Here is a 15,208-nt window from a genome sequence, read left to right on the forward strand (position 1 = left end):
TGACGTGTTTGTTGTGAGTCGCGTCGCGCGCACGCGTATCCAAATCCCTACATTACCTTACATTACATCGCATCATACAACAAACTACAAACTACACACAACACACAACACCCATCCCCATCCCCATGCTGATTCTTCACCGTCTGTTCCAGTCGCGCCTGAACCTGAGTATAACTACAAGCACAAGCACAAGGTACTCAGTAATCTAATCAACTGACATACGGGTCCAGGATAGCGGGTTGGCCGCTATCACGCGTAATCCTTCTTCTGCTCCTACTCCAGATCCTCCTCCTCCCCGAATCCGAGGAGTCGGAGACTCGGAGACTCGGAGAGTTGGAATGGCTGGAACCTGGGAAGGGGCGAAAGAGTGGGCAAGGGAAACGGGAAAGGGAAACGGGAAACGGGAAACGGGAACTGCAAGGGAAAAGGGAACTGCAAGTGAGAAAGGATACATGGACATGCTGGCATCAATATAACTGTTTACGCATTCAACTTCAACTTCATCGTCATCTTTATGCATGTACTTACGCACCTACGCATGAACGCATGCACGGAAGCGTGTATTCATGTACGCAAGCGTGTCATTCGCTGTTGAACGTCGAACGGTTGAACGGTTGAACGGTGATCATTTGGAGTCATTTGGAATCATTTCATTTCACTTCATAAGCAAGCAAGTAACTAATTAACCCGAGAAGGTGGAAGGTGAAAGGTGGATGCGTGGGTGTGTGGGTGCGTGGATGAGTGCGTGCCGCCGCCCGGCCGACCGACGCGCTTCAACTCCAGAGGTCTTTGTGTTCACCAAGCATCCAATATCGAATGTTTATTATAATACCTATTTCCCACCCACTGAAGTACCTAATTCACCCTCTAGTCTAGTCTATCCGGAGAAACTACCCACTGGCGGGCCAAGTATTGCAACGTCCAACATCCAACACGACGACGCAAAAGCGAAAGCGAAAGCGAAACGACGAGGGGGCGGCGGCGGCGGTTCCAAGTTCCAAATAGTTCCAAGTTACCCAAAGTTGCCTAAAGTTATCACTGGCGCGCTATGCGCTTGATTCTCGAAGCGTGAGATTACTACTACATAGTAGCGCCCAACCTGCCAGCAAGATGAAACTTGAAGTTTCAAGCTTCGAGTACAGCCCCCGTGTGAAGAGACAGTCAAATTTCACAGAGCGTATACGCATGCGAGCGCGGGCGCGGGATTACAATGCTTAGATTCGGGACTGGAGCAGGAATTCTCTCCTTTTCGTCTTGCTTCCCCCTCTCGTCCCGCTACATACCATCAACATCCGAGTCAACAGCACCGCTTTTTAGTGTATATTTTGAAATTTTCTCATTCATAATTCGTGATTACACCCCGAAAAACGCAAAAGCACAGGCTAGCACAAACAACTTGAAAAATGAAAAATACATCACTCGTTCCTTCCTGCCGGGCGCCAAGTCTCCCAAAATTGCCAAATAAACTACAGCCTGAAATAACAAAAAACCATCCAAAATCAAATTTGAACCTCGAAAGGAAATACATAGATGCATAATTAATTATGCCAGCCAACCAGCGTCGAAGCTCGAGCGCGTCGGGTCGGAGTCGGAGGTTAGATATATCATATGTATAATGTATTGAATTTGGATTTATCATTTGTGAAGGGGGGTCCTACCTGGTCCTACGTGCGGGACCAATGGCAGCTGGCGCTGAAGGCCAAGTACACAGTTGGCTGTGCGCCATCCCGCCCTTGCGCCTCCAAGCTCCCGGCGAGGGAACGCGCACAATTTGAATTACATGCGAGTGTAAATATTTTGGCGATTTTGAGGCTCGAGCGCACCGCCATCGTGATGCGCTATGTCAATTCATGCGAATAAGTGGATAAGTATGGCGCCTTAGCGCCCCCCTTAACTGTGGTGCCTTGGTTCGCTGGCGCCCACAACGCGTTTACGTGTCGGGTTGTCGTGTAATCGAGCAATTAAGTCCTAACGGACATAGCGACAGACTTTGGTTAACTGAATTCATTTACAATTTATATTGAAGAATCCATGCATTGACGAAACCCCAGGGCCAGGGCACCTCAATACTGAATTGTATCGCGTCCTGACGCTCCACAGGCCATGCGCGCGCGATCGTTGTTCAAATTCAATGGATTATTGAATGGCGGGGCTGTACATGTAGTAACCAGCCCCTAGCCCAACTTCCGAGTCCGCGAGTCCGACCCGCGTCCCGTTGACTGTTCCTCGATCGATCTATATTTAGATTCTGGTGATCGAGACTCGAGAGTGTTATGGTAAGCTCAAGCTGGACTTGACTGGAAAGATTATGACGCCTACACAGTTCTAGAGTAAGACTTGAAGCATTTTAAAATTCAAGAGACTGAGTATGCGCAAAAACACGTGTTTGGTTGGAATCCGAGTAGAAGCATGCACGCGCACGCAGATTCTCAGCCTGCACCTGCACCTCAACCTTAACTATGAGCGACTAATATCTATGGTCGCTGATAAGATTTACACTAACGTTTAAAGCCGCCTCGCGCTAGTGGTCGCGGTCGTCCCGCACTCGAGAGAAGCGGTCTGCGGAGGCGACTTGCAAAGCGATCACTAATATTTTCCGAATCGGGAAGCCGCAGAGGGATTTAAAGTACGAGCGTCTGTGCATCGCGAGCCCGCACAGGATGGTCTAGAAGTGGTAGTGGATACATTTTATAGGCTAGAAATGTACTCACTTTGCGGTGAAGAACTTAGAAGGCTACCGGTTTATCTTGTTAATTAGCTCTGGCATTGACGTGATGGGCGATTGCGGGCGATTTTCGGTGGTTCGTGGCTTCGTCGCATCTCATGGAAGTGGTACGTTTGTATCAGAGTGATGCAAAATCAACCTCGACATCTTGTCTCTGTAATGACTCAGCAACAACAGTGCGACCTACCCGATGAACAAGTGAAAGGAAATGCAAAGGTGCGAATAATCGCAACCACCCTTGTTGTAAGTTGGAAGCATTGTCTAATCATTACACAAATTGAAGCCCTGATTCACCCGCTCTCCCTCCCCGCTCTTCAAAACCTTCGGCAATCATCCAATTGCGACATCACGTCAGGGCTCTTCGTTCCGGATGGCGAACAAACGACCTACGGTGTCTCTCGCGATCGCAATCTTGCAAGAAACCCCCCCACCGGGCCTCCAAACTCCCACGCGTGACCCACGTCGCAAAAGATGCCTTTTTTGAACGACCTTCAATTATTGGCACGGAGAAAATCTCTTGGCAAGACGCCACACAGGGTTCTCGTCGTGACACTCGCTTCGACCTTCACGAATGGGTACGAATCATACTGTATCGAAGAAGACGCGTCCAGGACTTCGGCTTCGGCGTCACGATCGAGTGCTTCTAGCGTCTCTCTGGACATAAAACCCTACACCGTGGCATGTAAGAACAAAGGGCCATCAGAACATAACATACCGGCGTCGCTATCCGCTGCTTGGAGTGCGCGGAGTCGAGTCGAAAGGGAGGAGGGGGGATGATATGATAGCTCACACGCACTGTCAGCAAAGGTGTTTCGCTCTCAGACTAAAGCCCAGCGGCGCTGCTACGCGGTGCGCAGAGTCAATGCGTTGTCCCTGCCTCGTTCCCGCTGTGGGGAGAGGATATGGAGAAATTGTGGGTATTTCTGTGCGCCCTTGTTGGCTGGTTGAATAGACGACACTTTTGCGACCGCTCTATCTGCACGGGTAATTTGATATCCTTTCGATGAAGAGGGAGTGTGTGTTGAATTAAATATCGAGAGTTGTACAGTATTCTATCTGCTACTTCCAGTCGGGTTGTTTGATATTCTCCACTTTGTCCTTTTACAACTTGGCTTCGCAGACAAGAGGAAAAATAGTCCTAATTTCAACGATTTTCCGTTCCGGGCATGTGAGGAGCTCAGAGCGGGTTTCTTCCTGAAAATGGGAAACTTTGTTTCAATGTAGTTTATGCAATCATCAGCTCCCCTCACGAAACGGATCTTTCGAAGTGGTTTTGTTCATCAAATCTGAAGAACTTGGGCATATATTCAACAGAATGTTTCAATGACCGTGTTTTCTCAATGTTCAAACTGGTGAATCAAATGTCGCAATTCTTTCTAAAAATTTAACCAGACTGCATCAGAGTATAATCTCAATTAGGTGAGCAATCGGACTTCTCATTCGCCTAGAGGAGGGGTGATATGTTATGTCAAATGCCATTTGCAGAAAAAAGAAGAATGGTTACAAATGAAACAGCCGGTTGACGAAAAGAAATGAAAGTGAGAATAAATCATCAAACGCGATGTAACTTCTTCCCCAGAGTTCTACATACGTACCCACAGTGACAACAATTGATCAGGGGCGGCGTGGAGTAGAGCGAGTGCACTTCGTGTCGACAATTAAGCCATTGCTGGGATCATAATTATACCAATGCACTGCATTGTGGCGGCCTTCAGCTCACTGTCACTGACTTGCAGCCGAGTCTGCGCAGCAGGCCTTGTGCTTCGAGCGTCATGTGGATATTCGAGCAGGCCAATGTACCCATGTCAAGGAACATATGACGTTGGGCGTCAACGGGTCCGAGGCACGTAAAGCCAGTTTGATCACGGGTGCAAGAGACCGCATCGGCGCTTAATTGTATGACTGTCGGCATGTCGTACCGATGTGCATAGCAACTGTCTTGGTATTTGTACTTGCAGTACTTCACGTCTTGGACATTTTTCTCACGGGTAGGCAAGGATCTATTTGGTAGGATATTGGGGCACACACCGGCCATTTTTTCCGCATTTTTGGCAGCTTTCATGCAACTCCTCAGTTTAAAAATATAAAGTAAGGATGTTGAACGCATCTATTCAACCTCCCAGCTCTGCATTAAAAAGTATCTCCATGAGTCGGCAGTCATGATCCCCAGAGTATGATAAAAAGGTAATTGATTTGTGGTTTCCACTTTGAGTTCACGTACATGTGTATCACGATTCGAGTAACAAAGACAGTTTAACGGTTTGACTGAAGCGAGCTTGAGGAATATACCACTCATTGATACCTAATTTTCAGCCAGTGTGCTAAACAAGGATGCCTCCACCCTCCACGTAGATAATTTGCCCTGTGATAAACCCGCATCTGGTTTAACAAAAGATCGTCAGCGCAGCTAAGGTTTGTATAGACGCGGTGATCTCTTACTTCATCAAGAAGAGGTATGCCTCTGCAATCTAAATTCACGATTTCAAACATGAGTTTCGTTAAAATACGGTTGACTGTAGTATGACTCCACACCTCTTCAGGTTTCCCAATCCGCCCGAGAAGCGTTTTCTTATCAAAGGTTGCAAATACTTCCTGTTTCTTTTCCCCGAACATGGCATCGAAGAGCTGTTGAACATACCCGCCAAAGCAAAAGAAATCGTTAGTTCACGCCTAGAAAATGGCGAACTTATGATTTAGAGCGCACCTCGGTGTCAATCTAGTGACGTCATCAATGCATCGCGATAAGATAACGATTCCGTCAGATTATAATCCCTGTATTTTGAGGGGCTCTTTGCCGCCACTCACCAGACCTGGATTGACGAGATTGACCCGAACGGGAGCCAAATCGACGGCCAACCCCCTAGTAAGTCCATCTAACGATGAAAGCATGCCTGATCCAAGGTGTGCGCCTTTCCACGGTTTCCAAGCCGCCATTCCTGTCGAAGAACGAGGACTTCAGTAATATGGAAAAGGAGACATTAATAATCTCACCCGACGTGAGCGTCAAAGATCCTCCTGGGTTGAACTTAGCATGCTTCGCAAGTACGAAGGGTCCCCAGAATCTAATTTCAAATGTAGCTGCCGCGACATCGTTAACCATCAAAATATATGGATAGGTCGGCCAGTAACCAACGCACCTTGACCTTTCTCAACGGTGTCTATCGTCGAATCAAACAACGACTTCCCAGGGTTGTCTCCACTGGACCATACGATGTGGTCCACAGCACCCAAACCGATGGTGAACTGCTTTACGGACTCAGAGTCCCTAGCATTGACAACTTCACCTTTGACCTCCCCCGGTAGGTTATGAGCCTTGAGTCTCTGAATACCCCTGTCCACCTTCTCCTGAGAACTGGAGGCGATGATGACTGTCTTCGCCTGGGACTGCAAGGACGCGAGGGCAACCGCGAAGCCAATTCCAGATGTACCGCCCACCACCACAACCGTTTTACCTTGAAGGGTTGCCATAAACCTTATGTTTAGTCTGAGCTGCTATCCACGCGATGAAGAGACAATGGGAATTTATCCTGGATGAAACTGATTCTCAGCCTTATATCTGGACGCAGCTGAGCTATTTCTACCGAATCAAATATAATCACCTGGAATTATCCACGGTCCCCATTTTTGTGGCATTGCTTTGTCAGAATAGTCTGCTCAATCCCATAACCACTGAAAATAATCACACTCGGAAAAATTAGTAGACAGACAAGCAGATGAACATTGTGCTCACGATTTGCGAATAGAACGGCTCGGGGAGCTGATCGCCTTTTGCAACGACGCTAAAAATGCTCTCAATTTTGTTCATTGGAACTCTTAGTCATCCCAACAAAGCAGAGCTTTTTGTGGATTCTAAGTACGTTCTGGTAGTTTCGAATATTTTCTGAAGGCGATTATTACCACTATTCTCTATAACCAACCTGATACTGTTACGATTACGCTTTATTAGCTGGAATCCCCTCATAGAATAGGGCACGCCGTCCGATAACGCCAATGCGGAGGCAGTTGCGTCGACGAGGTTGAATTCGAGTATGCCCCGCTTGGAGTCCCTCGTTAGTTCTTCCCATTCTCAATTGGCCCAATTCTGGAACGAGCTCAGTGGGTATGTCGCAGGTCGAGTTGCATACCCAGGATGCTCTGGTGGTAACGATGACGAATACACGTACGAGTGTGATTGCTGTGCTGCCGCCGCGTGTGGTGGTTGCTTCTTCTTCGCCTGTGTCTCCTTCTGCGGAGGCTACTTTGTCTGAGTATACTACTGCGACTACTGCGACTGCGACTGCGACGATGTCTACAGCAATATCGACAGCACTAGTCTAAGCCCCCTCCGCAACAGCGCGCACGCCGTCCGTCGAAATGCTCGAAGCGAGGCTGTTGAGCGCCGGGAACGACGCGGGCGTGGGGAGCGCGTGGGTCACGAAGGATACGGGGCCTCCTCCCTCTACCGCTGTAGGTCCTGGTGTGGGTGTGGGTGATGAAAGTGAGAAGAGCACCGCATCGTCATCATCGTCGCCGGCTATCGCGATTCGCGGTCCTTGTAACTATCATATCCGGGCCGTCGCACTCCGGTGCACGCGCTGTCGACGAGTCATCGGGCGCTAATCCATCCCCTTCTCCATCCCCATCGCAAGACCTGAACTCGCCCTTAGTACCCAATGATACGACATCTCCATCGAGCAGCTCGTTATTATTCTCTCGGTTGAGTGTGACAATCAGCAAGGCGATGCAGGGTTTGAATGCGGGGCTGAACGCGGTGAGCAATGTGACGGCGACGGCGTTGAGGCCGCCTGTGCTGGTGCATGAGCAGACAAAGGTTGGGATGGGGACGATTATTCTTAGTCTCAAGGGGAAAGGTAAGGAGAAAGATAAAGAGGTGGACGTGAGGGTTGAGAGCGAGAGTGAAGCTGAAGGTGCAGGCGCAGGGAAGCGGGAGAGGGGAATGGAGCCGGATAGGAGAGGGAGCGGGAGAAGGAGAGGGAGAAGTAGAGGGTGGGTGAGGTGTATATAAATGTGGCGTGTAAGAGCAAGAGCGAAGTCGAAGTCAAAGGTGCAAGGAAGCGGGAGAGGGAGAGGAAGAGAGAAGGGATAGTTTAAAAGTTGGTATGCTGGTTGGGAGCGCGTTGAGGCGCGTGCAGACTAACTACTACTACTACCAGGGAGTTGGGACTATTCATGCCATTCTATTACTTCAAGCTCTATGCATATGACTTGAATCCAGCCTCAAAGAGAAACTGTGCCACCATGATCCATGACGATGTGACCAAAATTTATTTGAGTATTGAGGTAAGAAGGCAGAATTGGTCATATAGATAAAGACAGAATAAATCAACAGATAGACATTGAGGCTATGGGAATTGAGGACTTGCACATGCCATACAAAGTGGTGTCCTACCATACAAGCTGAATTCCAGACGTCTACAGAGAATTCGGAAATGGCACCCATTGACAACCTCACAAAAACGATCCTAGAGATACTCGTATTGCTATCGCCAAGGTGGAGGAGCTTGGATCTCATTTGATCCGATGGCAGGCACTACGAGCTTGAAAAGATGTTATCAACACATATACCCTGCCACTTTTTCGAAGATTGAGAACTTCTCTCTTCTATGAGTTGCCAATTGGGGACTTGCCGGTTCGGGACCTTTTCCACCGACAAGTCTATCGCGCGCGCCTAAATGAAAATACGTTTCCCTTGACTACTGTAAGGCTACAGACCTGCTGGAATTGGTCAATCATATACCCAATCTGCTTACAGTGTGGAACATGGGAATCACTCACGTATCGTTATTGATGTGTGGATTTAAGTCTGTTATTGCTTTGTTTCAGAAGTCACCCAGGCATATACGATGTAACTTACTATTGGGATCTGATGATTCGGAACCTGGCTACAATTTTGAATGCCAGAAAGCATAAATTTTCTTCACCTTTCTTCACTGTGGATCAACGTCGCCAATCGGTGGTCACCGCAATCCACACAACTTTATACCGGCTGTGTTTGATGCTATCCTTGAAGCTCCAAAGTTACAAAGCTTCGGATGCTATAACACCAGCGGGTCCCAATCACCTTGACAAATCTCAAAAGCAGCAGAAGCTGTCGAATATACTCGATATTCTGTAAGCACAGCTCAGGCTCACCCGCCTTGCTCTTATATCCAAATATGGTGTACCCTAGTACATGGAACTTGCCTTATCGGAAATAAATATTACATTCGACTTAGAGACCCTGGTGATTCAACGCGGTGTTGATGGAGAGCTGAATCCAGTTGATCCGACCTCCGTTTAGCCTCCAGCACCCACAGGAGTGAAATGGGGAGGCGTCTGCTCGTTTCAACGCTCACAGTGGCTGGAATGGCTCGCAGACGGGGTGTGAGAGGTGTGTGGCTGCCGGATCATTTTTAACCCAATAAAAATAGGTATGCAGAAGACAGACAGGAGACCAGTACTACATACGGGGAGTCCCAACGCCAAAAATTTGCGATTGAAAATTCAGATTAGACCTGAGCTTGCCCACCAACCATACACGGTCGACAACGTGGGTATACCGGCGCACCCAGACGTCTCAAGTAACAATGGCAAACAACGCGTAGAAGGAACTTCCGACGTTCGCGTGCTTCTCAAGACCAAGCATCCTGTCTTACACGACGTATGCAGTGTTACAGAACGGCGGGAATTAATCTTCCCCAAGTATCTCATCCACGGCGGTCATGTAGGTGACCACTGGCAGACCTTGAACCATATGGTGGCTCAGATGACCATAGAATTATTCTCATCTGCCACAGAAAAAATATTTATTAGCCCTCAGGAGAGCTACATGTACTACTCAACGACCCCAGCCTATTCAAGAATGCAATACATCCTTTCTATCGTCGCCGCTCTATTTTTCAGCAATAGCTTCGTGACGGGAGTCCCTATACAAACCGGGTCTATCCAGGTTTGACCATCTCAATCCCTGTTTGAAACCACCCACTAATCCATCTCCTTCAACCCAGTCCGATGCTGCCCAAACGTGCGCAGATCCTAGCCTCGCGGGCCTATACGCCTCCTTTTACAGCCCAACAAGAATTGCGCACGTCGTTCGTCTTGCGACCGACATGATTGCCTTTGACACCTCTGTCGGCACCACCGACAACTACGAGCTTCAAAACCCATTGTTCTTTGCCTGGCCCACTGCGCAGGAATTTACTGTGCCCGTGCACCAGCTTGAGAGCACGGACGGGCAGGACTTTATGTTTGTGCCCGAGGTCAATGGGACGGTCCCGAACATCGCTGGGTGGCGCACCCAGGGGAGCACGGTACATGCGTATGCGACGCAGGTCTGTGGAAGTGTTCCTCTGTTTACAGCGTTTAATGCGGCTGGGAGCGACCATTGGTGGACAACAAATGAGGATGATCATGCGAGGATGATCGCTAACAGTGGATGGGTGGATGCAGGGATACCATTTTACGTTTTACCGTTGGGTTTGTGCATGTTCTATTTCTTTTAATCTTTTACATTGATCTGACATAGGTGTCTTCTAGATTATGATTCCTGAATGTCGAATCTAGGCACGGTTTGCATTGCGTACCTAACGATGGGGTGTCTATTGGCTTAGTATATTTAGTTTCAATGACCAAAAGTTAAAGTTTCAAGCTTCAAGCTTTAAGATCTAGTATCCGTTGACATGATGCGTAAGGACACTGAACGTGACGGCAGAATTTCGTGATAAATGTCTTCTTCGTTAGAATAAGGCAAAAACTGACCAGAAGCTCAGACTTTCTTTCACCCGCCCGTTGCTCCAAGTAATAGATAGTGGCCTTGAAGCTTGACGATTTATTTGTCTATTTGGTATTCAATATTCAATATTCAGTGTTCAAAGTGCACGGTGCACTCCTCTTCCAGCTCAACTTCTTTTAAATACTAAGCACTCCACCCCTGGTGATTTGACGTGAGGATGACGGGGAGTTGGTTCCATCTACCTCAACCTCTATGCCGCTTCTTCCGTGTCTTGAGGTATTCGAGCTTCACAGGGCCATTGTAACTACAACGGTGCAGAGGTAGCAGACATTCAGATATACGCCCACTTCCGCTACGTGTTGTTTTGGAGTACACTCTCTGTTTTGGCCTAGAGCCACAGTAGCACACGTCACCGTAACTTGCCACGCTGTGCGTTCATTCGTGTTGCGCCACTTGTGCGCATCCGCTTTATCTATTCTCTCACCGACGAGCAAAGTAGACTGTGCAAGGCCTTGAAGACAGCTTTTGAAATATGGGTAAGTTGTAATGATAAGTCGCTGTACCGGCACGAAAGTGGCAGTGGCACAAAGCGGATATAAGCGCCACACCAACCTAAACCAACGTGGATCCGCTGAAGAGGTCGACCTCGACTCTACTCTCGAGAGTTCGAGTGAGTATCGCTTGGACTAACCTGCTAATTCTTCCCACTCCCATTCCGACCCGTACTCGCATTTGCAGTCCAACAACACCTGAGTCCTCTGAGTTTGTGTCCGGGACCAATTCCGGGCGAGCTCGGCGGGTGCGTCGCAGGTTGAGCTACAGCTGCATAAGGATGCACCATGACAAGTGCGCGCCCGAGCGTAAATCCGCCGCGCGTCATGGTTGTTTCTGCGTCTGCGTCTGCGCTTCTGGGTCTGTGATCATGTGTGCGTACTCGGGCTACTTACCCTGCCGCGAAGCCAGCGCTCGAGCACGAGCACAAGTGCTAGCGCGAGTACGAGCGCGTGTTCAGAGTCCGGGTCGGATTAGGATTCGGGTTCGAGTTCGAGTCAGGGACATGGAGGTCATGAGCTGTCCCCGGATGTGGGCGGGGAGGGGGAGAAGGAGGGCCTGACGAGGTCGAATTCGAGTGTTTCGCGCTTGGACTCGCCCGTTGATTCTTCGCATTCGCATCTGAATACGCAGTCGCAGTCCTATGGGCAGTCCAATAACGCTTCCTCTACGACCGGGACCGGGTCTGGATCTGGATCTAATTCCGGAGCGAGCTCGGCGGGCGTGTCTCAGGTTGAGCTGGAGCGGGTGATGGTGACGATGACGAGTGCGCGCGCGAGTGTGATTGCTGTGCCGCCCCGCGTTGTGGTTGTTTTCTCTTCTCCTTCTCCGGATACGTCTACCACTGCGGAGGCGTCTACCACTGTGACAGCGACACCGACATCGCTAGTCCGAACTCCCTCCGCAGCAGCGCGCACGCCGTCCGTCGAAGCGCTCGAAAAGAGGCTGTTGAGCGCCGGGAACGATGCGGGTGTAGGGAGCGCGTTGGTTGCGAATGTTACGGGGCCTCCTTCGTCTGCCGGTGTAGGTCCTGGTTCTCGTGTTGGTATTGGTGCTGGTGTGGGTGTGGGTGATGAGAGTGAGAAGAACACCGCGTCGTCGTCGTTGTCGCCGGGTATCAAGGTCCCGTTGCCGTCGACTATTATATCCGGGCCGTCAGACTCCGGTGCACGCGCTGCCACTGTCGACTCGTCGGGCGCTAATCCATCCCTATCCCCATCTCAAACCCAAAACCAAAACCAAGACCCGAACTCACTCACAGTCCCAACTGACACGACCACACCCTCGCGCAGCTCGTCGTTGCGCTCGCGGTTGAGTGTGAAGATTGGGAAGGCGAGGATGGGGTTGAATGCGGGGTTGAATACGGTTACTAGTGTTACGGCGACGGTGGTGAGGCCGGCTGGGTTGGTGCGTGAGCAGACGAAGGTCGGAATGGGGATGGGGATGGTTGTGCTTGGACGTAAGGGGAACGCTAAGGGGAAGGGGAAGGGGAAAGAGGTGGATGGGGGTGAGAGTGAAGTTGAAGTCGAAGTCGAAGGTGCAGAGAAGCGGGAGACGGTGAAGGTGAAGGTGAAGGAGACGGAGAGAGTGAAGGAGATGGAGAGGGAGAGAGTGGGTAGAAGGGACAGTTTGAAAGCTGGTGTGTTGGTTGGGAGCGCGTTGAGGCGCGTGCAGGCTGTCGGTGGAGGAGGCGGTGTGGGAAAGAAGGAGGCGGCGGTGGTGTGAGCCCTTCCTTCCCTGCCTGGCACCGTCCGCGTTCGATCGAGTCTCCCTCCCTCCCCCTCGTTTCTTTGGTTCTTGATTATCTTGATTATCTTGATTTTTCTCGGTTCGGTATTTATTGGGATTTCTTTTTTTCTCTTTCTTGGTCTTTTTATTCTCCTTCTCCGATTCTGATATCACGGACGAAAAACTCGAACTTACATTTCCCTACTACTACTATCACTACTACTACTATCACAACTAGCTAGAGACGAGAGACGAGACTGTTCATGCCATTCTATTATTTCAAGTTCTATGACAATCACGATGGATACAAGTGTTGAATACCAATACCAATGCCGGGGTATATACCATCTGCCTTGACTGAAGAGTGATGAAATGTAAATTATTAGAGGATTTTCTTTTGCAAAGAACAGGAAGCGAATAGTGAATGATAATGCATACTGTAACTCTTGCGAAAAGGAAGTCATCGATCTACGGTTGGATTATAATGCTTCCGTCAGATGTTGGGTTTTTTAAAACTTTTATTCGCTCACGTGCGCTGCGGGTTTTTAGACTCAAATTGCTAAGAAGAAAATGGACGGACGTCGGAAAGGAACAAGGAACGGATCGTGTCTGAGTTGAATATTCACGCTCCGATTCAGATAGTAGTTGGACTTGTCATTTGTCAACCGTGAATGTTTGAATGTTTGACAAACATTCAGGTCATGTGTATTACACCCTTCCGAGGATTAAACGGCCAATATGATTCTCCGTTAATGATGAGGATAAAGTCAGCCTATGCTTTCGCATGCGCCATAGGTCACTACAATCGAGTATGTGAGCGCCGGAAGGTGTGATAGGTCTCAAATAACACTCATAAACAACGCACTAGCAGTTACTGATTCTTTTTTTTGCATTGATAGATCTAACATCGGAGAGAACAGCTGCTGAGGTTCCACATGGATGTCCTTTGTTACGCTAGGACTCCGAAGTCTGTGTACCGGCGCTTTGAAGTTGTTAGAAATAACAGTGTCAGAAATAGTTTATTTCTGTCCAACAACGGAGATAAAGATGTCCCGAGAATAGGACGCGCCCTTTGCACTGTACACTGAGTGATTAGAGATACCATAATGCACAAAAATCTATATAATGGACTGTCTAAAGATTAACATTCTTCAGGTTACCAACTCCAGCCTACCAAACAATGATGAACATCTTCTCTCTCGCCGTCGCCTTCCTGCTCAGCCATGCCTTTGTAGCGTGCACGCCCATTAAATCCGGAACTCTCGAGGTATGCCCATTGACATTATCGAAATTGCTTTAGGCATCACTAATTACCCTTACCTATAGTCCCGCAGCGCACAGACCTGTGCAGACCCCAGCCTCGCCACGCTCTTCGTCTCCTCCTTCAGCCATACCCGCACCGCGCACCTCATCGAGGTTCTGACCATCACCGTAGACTACCAATCCACCATCGGCACCGCGGACGTCTACGACATCCAAAACCCGTCCTTCCTCGCCTGGGCCACCCCGCAGCCGTTCACCGTCCCCATACACCAAATCAAGCGCGGTGACGGGGAGGACTTTATATTCCTCCCGGAGGTCAACGGCACCGTGCCGAGCGTGAGCGGATGGAGCACGGAGGGTGTCACGGCGTATGCGTATGCGACGCAGGTCTGCGGGAGCGTCCCACTGCTGAGTGTGTTTAACTCGGCCACGAGCGATCATTGGTGGACGACGAATGCGGCGGACCATGCGAGGCTGGTTGCGACGGGCCGTTGGGTCGATGCGGGTGTGCCGTTCTATGTGCTGCCCTTGCGTGCGTCCATTAGACCATCTATATCTTTCACTCGTTTTACTGATTTGAATTGTCGGTTAGCTTATGATAATGAACCTTGAGCAATACGCCGATGCTAGCGGTTCATGTCTGGTCATTTGGTATGTTATCCCATTTTTTGTAGTTTGGTCATGGTATATTGGTTACCTCGCACATTGTAGGGAGCTCAAGGAGTCATACGATCTCCAACGTTACTGTCTCTATTTGGCTCTAGTAGTAATTGCCTATTGGTGTCTTTGAAGCCTCGTACATACTAATACAATGATACCAACTTCCAAGTTCATGAGTATGATGAGCAGAGAACCCACACAACGAGGCACATATGTTCATATGTAAGCCGAATGTCACAAATGCGATTCGTGTCGATGAGCTTATACTATTTGCGATGACATCTTTAGCTATCCACTTGAGTTGAAGGCCGTCACTTCGTACGGCGGTGCGAGTCCTTGATTTTCTAACTGTGATTGCACATTTACAGAATGGAATTCAATTGTGCGACTGTAAGGTGCCACCTTACCACAGTAATAATCGGACAGACAGCAGGGTCACCACAACGACGCTATAATGCCTACATTTGAATTGTCCAAATTTGGTTGGTTCTTGTGAATTTTTTTACAGACATGCGTTACAGTGTGTACATTATGGATGTGGGTTGTAAATGCTGATTCAACTGTTTGGT

The 15,208-nt window shown here is 49.1% G+C and overlaps 4 protein-coding genes across 4 annotated transcripts; 3 read left to right on the plus strand and 1 right to left on the minus strand.

Moving 5' to 3' along the window:
- Positions 1-5,046: 5,046 nt before the first annotated feature.
- On the minus strand, positions 5,047-6,193 carry JR316_0008823 (Short-chain dehydrogenase/reductase phqE; the record flags this gene model as incomplete). The annotated part of the gene is made up of 7 exons (XM_047894535.1): positions 5,047-5,104; positions 5,165-5,193; positions 5,258-5,350; positions 5,430-5,441; positions 5,531-5,661; positions 5,717-5,803; positions 5,863-6,193. 7 exons carry the CDS (start codon positions 6,191-6,193, stop codon positions 5,047-5,049), a joined length of 741 nt encoding a protein of 246 aa, XP_047745994.1.
- A 2,944-nt stretch (positions 6,194-9,137) lies between these two features.
- Positions 9,138-10,254, plus strand: JR316_0008824 (uncharacterized protein; the record flags this gene model as incomplete). Its single annotated transcript, XM_047894536.1, has 3 exons — positions 9,138-9,653; positions 9,712-10,180; positions 10,241-10,254. 3 exons carry the CDS (start codon positions 9,138-9,140, stop codon positions 10,252-10,254), a joined length of 999 nt encoding a protein of 332 aa, XP_047745995.1.
- A 1,493-nt stretch (positions 10,255-11,747) lies between these two features.
- Positions 11,748-13,008, plus strand: JR316_0008825 (uncharacterized protein; the record flags this gene model as incomplete). The annotated part of the gene is made up of 2 exons (XM_047894537.1): positions 11,748-12,707; positions 12,955-13,008. The coding sequence occupies 2 exons, from the start codon at positions 11,748-11,750 to the stop codon at positions 13,006-13,008; spliced, it is 1,014 nt and encodes a 337-aa protein (XP_047745996.1).
- Positions 13,009-13,896: 888 nt separating this feature from the next.
- JR316_0008826 (uncharacterized protein) lies at positions 13,897-14,591 on the plus strand (the record flags this gene model as incomplete). The annotated part of the gene is made up of 3 exons (XM_047894538.1): positions 13,897-13,983; positions 14,043-14,511; positions 14,572-14,591. 3 exons carry the CDS (start codon positions 13,897-13,899, stop codon positions 14,589-14,591), a joined length of 576 nt encoding a protein of 191 aa, XP_047745997.1.
- Positions 14,592-15,208: the final 617 nt, after the last annotated feature.

This window comes from Psilocybe cubensis, chromosome 8 (assembly GCF_017499595.1).
Source record: "Psilocybe cubensis strain MGC-MH-2018 chromosome 8, whole genome shotgun sequence".
NCBI classification, from domain to species: Eukaryota; Fungi; Basidiomycota; class Agaricomycetes; order Agaricales; family Agrocybaceae; genus Psilocybe; species Psilocybe cubensis.